Source organism: Sciurus vulgaris, assembly GCF_902686455.1.
Source record: "Sciurus vulgaris genome assembly, chromosome: 15".
In the NCBI taxonomy this organism is placed as follows: domain Eukaryota; kingdom Metazoa; phylum Chordata; class Mammalia; order Rodentia; family Sciuridae; genus Sciurus; species Sciurus vulgaris.
The window spans coordinates 79,619,754-79,631,894 of NC_136476.1; the positions used below are offsets into that span (position 1 = coordinate 79,619,754).

At 54.1% G+C, this 12,141-nt stretch overlaps 1 protein-coding gene and 1 long non-coding RNA gene across 18 annotated transcripts in view; one reads left to right on the forward strand and one right to left on the reverse strand.

Moving 5' to 3' along the window:
• Nucleotides 1-12,141, forward strand: part of LOC306645778 — a 548,414-nt gene that overhangs the window by 92,591 nt on the left and 443,682 nt on the right. The window lies entirely within an intron of this gene.
• Nucleotides 886-12,141, reverse strand: part of DENND1A (DENN domain containing 1A) — a 512,257-nt gene continuing 501,001 nt past the window's right edge. For 14 of the 17 annotated variants that reach the window (XM_079113744.1, XM_079113747.1, XM_079113755.1 and 11 more), the window contains 3 exons: nucleotides 9,055-9,183; nucleotides 5,535-5,790; nucleotides 886-4,394 (listed from right to left, as the gene is read on the reverse strand). In XM_079113744.1, coding sequence (XP_078969870.1) covers nucleotides 3,192-4,394; nucleotides 5,535-5,790; nucleotides 9,055-9,183 — 1,588 coding nt within the window. In that variant the 3' untranslated portion in view covers nucleotides 886-3,191. The remainder of the gene's footprint in view (nucleotides 4,395-5,534; nucleotides 5,791-9,054; nucleotides 9,184-12,141) is intronic. The other 3 variants (XM_079113751.1, XM_079113758.1, XM_079113749.1) reach the window with 1 other exon arrangement.

Genomic DNA, 12,141 nt, shown 5'->3' on the forward strand with positions numbered 1-12,141 from the left:
CAGGCAGATCTGTCTGTCTGGTGCCAGAGCCAGTCCCACAAGGGAAGCACAGACCCCTGGACATAGTGTCTATGCAGGGAAGGCCCGCTGAAGCAGAGGGCCTGAGTCCTGAGCTTTCCTACCTGACTGGCCATTCGTAGGAATAGGAGGGCCCCCTGCCTCCCTCACAGGGCTGTTGTGAGAACCAGGGGGCTGGCAAGGGGGAAAGAACGCCGAAAGCTGTTAAACTCCATCTGATGTGAAGGACTGTCTGGATGTCAGGAGGTGTCGTCTCCCCTAGCTAGAGCAGGAGGCTGGACAAGGAGGCCAGAGGGACACGGGGAGGAAGGAGCAGTCCCCCTTCTCTCCAACCCCCACAAACCTACCTGGTTCTTCAACCCTGGCTGCTCTTACCCCTGCGGGCCAGTCTCTTGGGTATAAGGCTGTTGGGATGACTCAGGGAAAGTACTGGAAGGAAGTCCTCAAGAGTCTGCAAACTTCAGTGCAGCCTGTGTTGGGGCCAGGCTGGCAGAGTTGGACTCATGAAGAATTTGCTACATCCCTGTCAAAGCTCAGCACCTTGTGACCTCAGATCCGAGTGGACACCCGCCTGAGGGCCTGGCTTCCTTTGAGCTTCATGGAGTCCCCTGACCTGGAGATGTGTGCTCTTTCATCCTTATTTCCGGGCCAGCACCTCCTATGACTGTGGGCTCCAGGTGCCAAGGCCAGGCCACATTTGGAGGCTGACTTTACCTGGCTCCCCTTGGGGTCTCAGGCATCTCTAGAAGGCACAGGATTGGGGGCATTAGGGGGCTCAGCTGAAGCTGGGGGCCCCGAACACCAGGCTGTTTGGCCCTTATCCTGTGGGAGGTGGGGCTGCCTTCCCCCAGCCTTTTCCGTGACCCCGGGAGAGGGGAGGGCAAGTCGGCTCCTCAGCTGGGTTACTGAAGTCCTGGATTTGACAACCTGTGCTAGTTGCAGACTCCTTAGAAGAGACACTTCTTGTGGAATGCCAAAATATGGATAAATCATTTTCAACTTAATTTTGGTAACATTGGCCACTGTGGGCAACTGGTCCAGTTCTCGCCTCCAAACTCAAGTGCCCAAGTAGGGCACTGTCCAATCCAAGGCCAGTCTGCCCTTGCTGGTGAGAGATCTGTGGGGGTGACATTCCAGGTGTCTCTCTGAACTGGAGCCTGTGTGCCCTTGGCACCATCGGTGGTTGCAGCCCTGCTTCAAGGTCCCAGCAGGACTGTGTGGACTGTCGCCAGCTCACACCATGCCCTGCTTATGAGTGACTGGCTCAGAGCTCCATGGCATAGGCCTTGGAGTTGGCCGAGGGCAAATCCTACCCTTCACCTGGCCTCCACCTTTGTAGGAGGGATGGAGAAGACGTCTGAGGGTCTGCTCAGGGGGCTCCCCCTCTCCCAGAGCTTCCTTCAAGGATACAAGGATTCCAGCCTTTTCCCCAAGATTTTATTGAATGCACACAACGTTCATCCTTGGGTCTATAAATTCCATCTAGCCAGTGAAGAGACAGCGGTGCTCATGTGAACAGGGAGCTCACAACAGCAGCCACCCAGCACGACCAGGGAGACTGTGGGATGCGTTCTGCTTCCTGGGCCACCCAGTGCCTCTGGTCATCTTCCGCCCCCTCTGTGGGGGCTGCCCTGTCCTGAATGGGGCCTGGAGTCTGCCCAGGGCAGGGGAGTGGAACTGGACTTGTGCCGATACACCTGAGTGCCTAAAGGAGGGACCCATGTGGCCCAGGTGGGAGCTGGCTCCCCAGGAGCCAGGGAACATTACCAAGATTGGAGAGACTTGTTCTGGGGTCAAGGGACCCAGGAGGCCAGGCGTCATTGACTGATGAGCAGTGGCAGTGGCCTCTCAGTCTCTCAGATGTGGAGGAAGCTCCCTGGAGTGGTGGGCACCTCCAGGGGCCCCTTTGTCCCCGTCAGACACCCCCAGGCAGTGGGGGAGGGGGCTGTGTCTGACCATTCACAAATAGGAAATGAGAAATCAGGTCAAAATGCTCACAATTTCCTGTATGTCTCAGATGGTTGTTTTCTTAAATGGTTGGGTCTTATTTTAACTTGGTTTATTGAAAGGAGTCAATTTTCAAGATTTATCAAATCAATAAGGTAAAAAAGAAAAGAAAGATAAAAGAAACAATAACAAAATATTTCAATTTAACTTTGGCCTTAGGAATTTCTGTGCTGGCGCGAAGCTCAGGCAGGTGAGAGGGGCTGGTTTCTAGGCGTCCTCCTGCCCCAGGCTATGAGGGGCACGTCTGTCCATTCCATGAGGGTCTTTCAGCCCTGCCAGCCCTGCCAGCCCTGCCCCAGGGAGCCCAGACACCTGTCTGTGGCATTAAGCTTGTCCTTTGAGCTGGAATCTGGGTTGCTGCTACTCAGCTCTGCCCACAAGCCCCAAGTGTCAGGAGGCCAGACTGAGTCCCAGCTTTGACAGTGACTAGAAGCACAGGAGAATTCAGAGGTCTGGGGGTGACAGCTGGCTTCTGATACTTGGATTTGTGGGTTTCTCTTTTTCTTCTACAAATCAGAGTTGCTGGTGCTCCCAGACCCCATGCTGGGCTGGCTGGGGCTGGGTTTGGCCATCAGAAGCAGCCCCTAGATCCCTTGGCTCCTGGAAACAACCGAAGTTTGGGGCTTGGGGCGGACTCATGAAAACATGAGTGCAGTATTGCTAGAAGGGGTTTGGAGGTGCCCACCAGGGCGGGAGGGGCCCTGACTTCCAGCCCCCAAGCCACCATGACTGGGGCAGACAAGCTGGGTGACACGGACACCTGTGCCCCTTGGGGGTGCCGGGATGACCACAGGACGGGCAGGAGTTCTGAGCTCCAGAGAAGCAGCCCTGAGCCTCATGGATCTACATGGGCATCTCTGAAGAGAAGGTGGGCAGGAGGGGTCTGGGCAGTGGCCACCCTGTTGACCTCTCTAGTGCAAAACCCAAGCAGGGTGCTGAGGAGGGTGGAGTGGGTAGGACGGGTGCCCAGGAGCTGGGACAGTTTCCGGGCTCGACTGGCATCATTCCCCAGGGCTGGACCTCAGAGATGGGCAGTGTGGACAGGGAGGGTGTAGAGAGGATCCCATCCCTTCCCACCAGCAGGACCTGGGTGGAACCTGGGCGGAGGGGAGCCACACACTGGATGGCAGCACTTGGGCCCGGCTGGCCCCAGCGCTCTGGGTCCCTCACTCGAAGGTCTCCCACTGCTTCCTGAGCTGCTCTACGGAGCCTGGGGCAGGGACTGGGGCTGGGCTCACCTCTTGCTTGGTTTTCCGTAACAAGTCCTCAAAGGGGTCTCTGGCCTTTGGAGGAGCAGAGGGCTGCAGTGCGGGCTCCAGGCCCTGAGGGGGTCTGGGAGGCAGGAGAGGGGGGTCTCCAGGTCTCAGGGTCAGCCCCTGCTTGGCCTCAGCAGCCCTGGCACTTGAGCGGGCCAGGGGCAACGTTCGGATCCTCGATGGGGCGACTACTGGAGGGCCGAGTGGCTGCAGGGGGCTGGTGTGGGCACCCACGGGCATCTGGCCAAAGAGATTGGGCATGGAGAGGGCAGACAGGTTGGGCTGAGACCTATGAGGGGCACAGAAGCCAGAATTGGACAGTAGTAGGCTGGGTGCAAAAGCTGGCCCCAGGGAAGCTGGAGGCACCCCGAAAGGCCCAGCAGGGGTAGACCCCAAAGGCAGGGTGGGTGGTACCACTGGCACAGATGGGACAAAGGGGTTGAGCGGCGGCTGTGGGAAAGGGGCGGGGGTTCCCGTTGGGGGGAAGCTGAACTGAGGGGTGAAGGGGGAGGCCACATTTGGGGCAGCAGGGTGTGGTGGGACAGCGCTGCCTGACCAGGTTGTGTTAAGTGGGTCCAGGAAGGCGAGCAGGGCATCGCTGCCCGTGCCTGGAGGCCCTGGGGCCGGGCTGAGTGGCTGCAGTAGTTCTGTGGGCCCTTGTGGGGCGACACTGGGGAGGAGCCCTGGGAATAGGGCTGGGCTCCGGGCAGCTCGCCTCTCTCGATCCGTCTGCAGTCGCTCTGCGGAGGAGTCCCCGAGTGCGCCACCGGCAGCCTGGAGCTTGGCCAGGCGGGCGGTGGGTGGTGGAGGCACGATGCCCAGCTCTGGGGTCTTCCTGCCCTGTGGCCGGGGAATGGTGATGCTGCCTGAAGTTGGGGTGGGAGCCTCCTCCTTGGTGCTGGGGTTCCGGATGTTGTCCTGGGGCTGGGGCCTGGGAGGCGGGGCCGGGGGGTTCCCAGGCAGGGTGGAGGGCTTCTCGGGGGAGGCAGCAGGGGGCTTGCTGGGGATGGCCATGTCGTCCTGGCCCAGGCTCCAGAGCTTGTTGTACGGGTGGGCGAGCTTCAAGGCTACTGCCATCCCCAGGCTCCTCTCGCTCCTGCCTAGGTCAAGCCTCTGTTGGGAGGGAAGAAGGGAGGTGGCGACAACGGCTTGGCCCAGGGCAGAAGGAGAAGAACACACTCCCGTCCCCCCTTCCCGAGTGCTGGGTGGGCACTGGAACTGTGCTGCTAGGCCTGTGTCCAGCTAGCTCCTGGGGCCTGGGGCGGTCAGGGGCTCGCCCCAGGTAACTGGCAGAGAGCTCAGTCGGCCCAGACTCAAAGCCCAGGCCTCCTCCTGTGGCACAAAGGGACTTGAGAGGCAGCTCTTGTCCTTTTATACCAGTAGTTGCCAATTGGTCTTAGGAAAATGACTTCCTCTACTGACAACCCACTGGCCTGGCCTCCCCTGCCCAGGAGTGCATTACTACTGACCTATATCCCTAGACCTTTTTATTTTGAGACAAGGTCTCACTAAGTTGCTGAGGGTCTTGCTAAATTGCCACAGTTGACCTTGAACTTGTGATCCTCTTGTCTTAGCCTCCCAAGTTAATGGGATTACAGGCGTGCACCATTGTGCCTGGCGGCCCTGGACCTTTTAACTTTTCAGAGCATATAGCACCTTTGATTGTGCCCAAGAAGGCAAGTAAGGCTTGGGCATGGTTGCAGGCACACAGTTGGGGAGGAAGGAGGAAGACTAGATTTGAGCCCTGGCTCTGCCATTTCCAAGCTACTCCACTTGGGCAGCTCTCTCTCATGGCCAGAGGGGGGCACACATGAATTAAGGGACACATGGGAACTTGAAAACTCCACAGTGTGACCCAGTGACTGCAAAGTTAGCACAGAAAGGGAATGCGATGGATTGGAAGTCACAATGGGAGATCAGTGGTCACACAGAAATAAAAGAGTCGGATGCATCAGGCTCTTCCAAGGAGACACGGCGGGGAAGGGAGCAATTCCAGTTCCACTTGGGGGAGGCCAACCCAGAGCAGCAGCCCATCTCTGTGATACGCAAAAGGAAGTGGGCTAGCGTCTTCTCCAGGCTCACTGTCAAGGTGATGTGGCTACTGGCCCATCAGGCAGGGTTTGGAACCACAGTCTGAGCACTGGCAGAGGTCCTCAGAAAAATCAGTTTGTTTCTTGTCTCTTCTGTGACTTGGGGGATCTGCCCCATGTGCAGAAGGCAGCTGGCAGATACCCTGCTCTACCCACACCATACCTGATAGTCGAAGGTCCCTGGCTGCTCCCGCAGGTCTTTGGGGGCCCGAAGGTCCTCCAAGCTCTTGGCCTGGCCCAGTGGCTGCAGGGGGGCCTCCAGGTCCAGGCTGTTGAAGACATCTTCCAGGAGGTCAATGCTGGCAGCCCGGTCAGGTGGAGCTGGGACAGGGACCCTGGGCTCCCGTGCCAGCTGTTCTGGACTCTCTGCCTCATCTCCTGCACTGTCTGACTCCTTGAGTGTCCGATATGGCTGTGGCCTGAAAGGAAACAGAGTGGGCTGGACTCTTCCTCTCCCACCCAGGGAGTCATGGAGGGAGCAGTCAGTTCCCAGCCCCTAAACCATCCAGGCTTCCAGGACCATGCCTGGGAGCAACTGGGACAGGAGAGAGTCCTGGGGCTCCACGTGGGCTGGGGCCAAGCAGCAGCAAGGGCAAGCTTGCACTCTGGCCAGCTGGGACTGAATGTGGCTCTGCCACTGGCTCCATGGCCTAGCTCTCCCTTGTACAGAAGACCTACGTGGACCCCCCATTAATTATTTTCATATATTGGGGCAGAGGAAAAGGGCAGGACTGGGAGAGGAATCTGAAGCTTTCCCATCCTGCCCCCTCGTTTGGTGACTGACAAATAGCTGCAGACTTGGTTGTGGATGGATGAGGGGGAGCTGACCTGGAGAAACTCCAGAGGGCAGCTGTCCACACTGCCCCAGGGTCCTCAGGGGGGACTATCTGGGCCTTAGCTTTACTGACCTCTGTTCTGCCTCTGGTTGTATCATCTCTTGTGGGTACCTGGGCAAGTCACCTAACCTTTCTGAGCCTCATCTGCTCAGGTGGTGGTGGTGACTATATGAGCAAATGCGGTGCCTGGCACACAGCAGGCATGTGGAAGCTGTGACAACCCACCAGTGTCGCTATCACCTGGGCTCTGTGCTGACAGCTTTCTGTACACTTGGAACTTGCAGGTGAACCAGGTGTAGGTAACAATAGGTTCCTTTTGTCTTCTCTCCCATGATGAGCCCAGGGCATCAGTGGGTACTCCAGGAGGTGGCACATGGGTAAACCTGGACTCAGTGTACCCCTGGTCAGAGCAGTGTCCTGCCTCCTGTGACTACAAGCCAGGAGGCCCTGGGTTAGGCAGGACTGAGCTCAGCTGGTCAAGCGGGAGGAGGGCGCCACCTACTGATCAGGAGCAGGATCACAAAAGGAAATAGGTAGGGACGGTCCCAACTATTGACGGGGATCCCTTCAGACTAGTCTCTCACTGAATCAGTGAAGCAGCCCATGAGGCAGGGCTTACCCCACTACCTTGGAAATGAGGGAACAGAAGCTCGGAGAAGTGAAATAACTCACTATATCTCACAGCACCAGGCCAGAGGTGGAAATGGAAGCCAAGTTTGAGAAACTCCAAAAGTCCTTCCCTCACTCAGGCCAAGTCATCTGATCTTGGAGTTAGAGGCCCTCTAATCAAGTTTGAACACAGTGAAAAGGATAAAGGAAAGTCCATGTGCTTCCTAAACTTAAAGAAATAGTGTCTTTTCAACCTATATTGTTTTAAGTTAGGATGGGCTAGTTCCTTTTTAAACACACACAAAGGCCAGTATGAAGCTCTGAGGTCATGGGTTAAAGAAATGAATATTAGCCATTATTTCCAATAATGTTGGCATCTAAGAATGTGATGGGGCAGGATGTGGGCTTGACATGCTGGACTCAGTGGTGGGAAAGTCCCTGGGTATTGCCTAGGTAGGCCACCTTCTCCTTCCAAGGTGATCTTAAGTTGACACCTGGACAAATATTTCCTATACCAATGGTTCCATTTTGATTCAAATTTGTAATAGAAGTAATAGCCTATGCTTTTCTAGATATTGCTTAAGACAAGGAAAGTTTTCAAAGAATTTAGAAGAAAAAATTTTAAGATTCATATACAGAAAAGGTGGTCTGTGAAGTCTGGGCAACACTGGCAAGGGTGGCACTTTCTAAGTGAGGAAGCCGAGAGGGGCTGATCTGCCTGTGGTCACAGGTGAGTTGGGGACAGGAAAGGTCCAAGGCACCTACTCCATGGGGACAGTGCCAGGAGGCAGAGCCATCTGGGGTTTGTAAGGTCCCTGGAATAAATCCACAGAACTAGCCCAGGAGGAAGGACCTGACACTGGGGACCTCTGCTTGGGATTGGGAACAGGGAGATGGCAAAGGGGCAGTGAGGGGGACGGAGGGAGAAAAGACCCACCTTGTAAATGGCCAAACAGCCCACTAGAGCTGTGGGCATGTGGATGCAGCAAGGGGCCATTGCCTTCCCTGAAAAGCGCCCAGTGAAAACTCGTGCAACCTTGCTAAATACAAACAGACAACAGGCATTTCTATGCTCAATCCCAACTCTGAAAAACTTGTGGGTGGAGGGACAAGAAATAGCAAAGGGGGCACTACAAAAGATTACTTTGGGGGTGGATAAACCTTCTTTTCTTTGTTAATTTATTTATTTATTTTTTTTGGTTATAGGGATTGAACTCAGAGATACTTTGCCATTGAGCTACACCCCCCAACCCATTTTGTTTTTTTATTTTGAGACAGGATCTCGCTAAGTTACTGAGGATCTCATAAGTTTGCCCAGGCTGGCCTCAAACTTGTGATCCTCCTGCCTCAGCCTCCTGAGCAGCTGGGATTATAGAAGTACACCACTGCGTCTGGCTCTTGTTTTATTTTTTAAAGGTGAACTTTAAAAAAATTGCTATCTGTAATTAGTATGAGACTTATGCTATAAATAATAATGTTAAAAATGACTAAAAAGTCAGGTAGAGGGTTGGGGTGTAGTTCAGTGGTAGAGTGCTTGTGTAGCAAGGTCCTTGGTTCCATCCCCAGTATGGGGAAAAAAAAAAAAAGGTAACTGGAACATTTGGATATGCTGGTATTAATACACACATTTCATATTATTTACTTTTTTTTGGCGGGGGGGGGGGGGACCAGGGATTGAACTCAGGGGCATTCGGCTACTGAGCCACATCCCAGCCCTATCTTGTATTTTATTTGGAGACAGGGTCTCACTGAGTTGCTTAGCACCTCGCCATTGCTGAGGCTGGCTCTGAACTCGCGATACTCCTGCCTCAGCCTCCTGAGCTGCTGGGATTACAGGCGTGGCCACCATGACCAGACTATTTACTTTTTTAAAACTTAAAATCTGACTTCCTATCTCCATGACTTTTCAAGATGTGCTGAGATGAGGAGGGCTCAGGGATCAACAGCCAGGCTACTGTGACCAACTCCATTAACAAGCAAGTTCACTGTCCCCTTAGAAGGAATGGAGCCTGATGTCCCGTGGTACCTGACACCTTGCTCTACGTCACAGCCCCGATGGGCTGGCAGAATGGATGCTCTGAGGGGGCCCGTGGAGGTGGCACCCACTCTAAGCTGGCAGGCAGCAGCTCCAAACCCCCCTCCCCTCACAAGAGCAAGCATCAACAGTCCCCCTGTACCCCCATGCAGCCCCGAGAGTCACCAAGCTGGGCCTGGGAACTGGAAGAAGGAAGGAGAGACCATTCAAAGGGAGCAGAGAAGAAAAAGCTTTCGGTGAGGCCAGCGCTCGGGGCCTCTTCCCGCTGGCATTCATCGTCAGAGGAGTCCTCGGAGAGGAAGACCGCATAGTGTCGCAAGGGCTTTACCAGGCTGGGGCAGAGGAAGACAAGAGAGAAGAGAACAGGCAGTTAGGGGACACGTCGGAACTCCACGTGGCAGGCGGGAGGAAAAGCCAGGGGCATGGGGCCCGACAGGCACCACGGCGAGGAGGCTGGTCCAAAGCAGAAAAGAAACTCGGCTTGCCTTAAACTCATGATCAGTCACCTATGACTTTGTCATCCCACTTCTGCTGAGACGACCTTCAATGTAACCAAGAATTTCACCCAAACATGGTCGCCACTGCTGTTTATAATATGAAAACATGAAAGCACCTAAATTCTTTGCAACAAGAACCTGGCACAGTTGGCTGAACATCATCTTCCTATTAAACTTAATGTTTATTAAGGAACATTTAAAAATCAGAATGCAGAATTGCTATTTTTACAGTTGGCCCTACATTATCTGTAGGTTCCACATCAGCAGATTCAACCGTGGCTAAAAGAATTTGGGAAAAAAATCCTATCTATACTGAATATACACCAACTTTTTCTTGTCATATTATTCCCTAAACAATACAGCGTGACAACTATTTACATAACATCTCCACTGGACTGGATATAGTAAGTAATCTAGCATGGGGGAGGATTGGAAGGTTCCATGTGAACACTATGCCATTTCGTATAAGGAACTTGAGTGTCTTTGGGTTTTGGTATCTGGAACCAATTCCCAGAGGACACTGAGGGATGTCTGTACTGCCTCCTCTCTCATCTCCTTATGGAAAAATGCACAGAAAAAAGACTGGCGTGGCATGTCCTTAAATGTCAATAATAGCTTGTGGGATTATGGGTGAGCCCCGTCCTGCTTCTTATCTTTTCACAGTGAGCATATCTACTTCAGTAATCAGGAAAAAATAAAAAATGAAAAATAAAGTGAAAGAAAAAAGTGAGCCACGTGGAAGAGCCCTCGAGAGAAGGCCCTTTTCTGATTAGCGCTGCTCTCTGGAGTCTCCCTCGGACGCTTCTTCAGAGAGTCTTTTTCATCTGTGATGTGGAAATTAAATATTCATTGTTATAAAAAATACATCTCCCTTGTCAGCCACCTGTGAGCTCTACCTCCATAAACAAACACACACGCAGCCCCGAGAAGCTCTACGCCCGGCTCCTATGAATTATATACTGACCAGGCCCGAGAGGCGGGGCTGGGAAAGGGAGCAGGGCCAGGCGGATGGAGGCGCAACCCCCAGCCCACCACGGCTGCTGCTCCAGCATGTGCCAGGGCCGGGTGCAGGGCCTCCAGGCTTCTGCCCCGCTCTGTGGGCTGGGCTTGCTCTGAGGACCCCTGGGAGGCGATGGTGGAGCTTGGGGAGAGGGGAGTGAGGGGTGCCTGCGTAGAGCTGGCCCCTCTTCCTTCACTCCAGCCATGGCAGTTGACTTCTTGGGCTGTCCATGACGGTGTGGGTCGTTTTAAAGTTTTATTTCAGGGAGGGCAACGTGTCTGAGACAAGTAGGTGAGCACCACAGCAGGAGGGTAAAGGAGGGGCGGCAAGGAGTGCTGGACTGGCCATGCTGTAACCCACCACTGCTGGTGCTAATCTGGTTGTTACCCAAAGTCACCAAGACTTGGCACTTTTAGTTTTGTGCCCTCGTTTCCTCTCATCACCTGGCGGGCTGCTAGGCAGAGCTTTGTCCTCAAACAGGTTGAGGCTTAACAGGGAAGCTGCTAGCCCAGGGTCAGACACCAGGAGGCGGTGGGTCACACTGTTTGGCTTTCCTAAGCTCCCAGGCAACTCCATGGCTGACAGGGAAGGGACACACATTGGTCCTTCCTGGACTACAGTGGGCATGGCCTGGGAGGGTGCTTTGCTGTGATTTCAGTGGAGAGGGCAGGGGGAGGACCTGGCTGGCAGAAGCACGACCACGCCAGCCTTGGGACAGTCCCGCCCAGTGAATGCACGCCACACAAGGGTCACCTCCATTTGGTCACACAGGTGGTCTCCAGAGCCCTGCTATGAATTATAAACCTGACCCTGTATCTCTCTCCTGCTTAAAAACCTGCAAATCTGCCATTCTGAACTGTGTCTTTACTATAATGAGTTATGTGTTAAGTCCACTGAGTAGAGGGTGAGGAATAAAAATATTCAGACATTGACAGGATGATCTGTTTAAAAGTTAGGGGGCTGGGCACGGTGGTGCACGCCTGTAATCCCATCAGCTTGGGAGGCTGAGGCAGGAGAAGTTCAAAGCCAGCCTCAGCAAAAGCCAGGTGTAAGCAACTCAGTGAGACCCTGTCTCTAAATAAAATACAGAACAGGGCTGGGGATGTGGCCCAGTGGTTCAGTGCCCCTGAGTTCAATCCCTGGTACCTGCCCCCCAATAAATAAATAAATAAATACACAAATAAGTAAATAAATATTAGGAAACCCATTCTTACTCTCCACATGGCACTGCCCCTGGGCAGATGAGGCAGGGCCCCTCACTCTGGCTCATGGACGGTGCTGATGTGGGGGGTAAGGGCGGCCTCAGGCAGTGCTGAGTGCCAGCTCCATGCAGGGCAAGTCAGTGCTGCATGTGGCCCCGCCACCCCTGTGGCCCCTTCTGTCCTCCCAGTACACGTCAACTGGCTCCCATTTCTGAGTCAAGTGTCCTTTGTCACTAGGCCCTCCCGTCTTTGCCTGGTGCATTGACTGATCTTCCATCTTGAAGATTCAGCCCAAATGGCAGCCCCAGGAAGTCCCCTGGAGTTCTCAACTGTTTTCTCCCTAGATAGTCGGTTCTCCTGGGCCCCGCTTGGTGCTTCATACATACTATTTACTCTCTTGTAATTCTGCTTCTGAGTTGAGCTCCTCAAGGGCAGTGGCCTGGCCTGTTCTTTCTCCCCACGTTACCACCTCCCTGGAGCCCTGCCACATCACGTGGCTCTTTTCATCAGTTGTGGCTTTGGTCTAAGGGTTCCTTTTCTGGGTTCCCTGCCTGTCTTCTGAGATGCTCAGACACGGAGAATGGGACCATG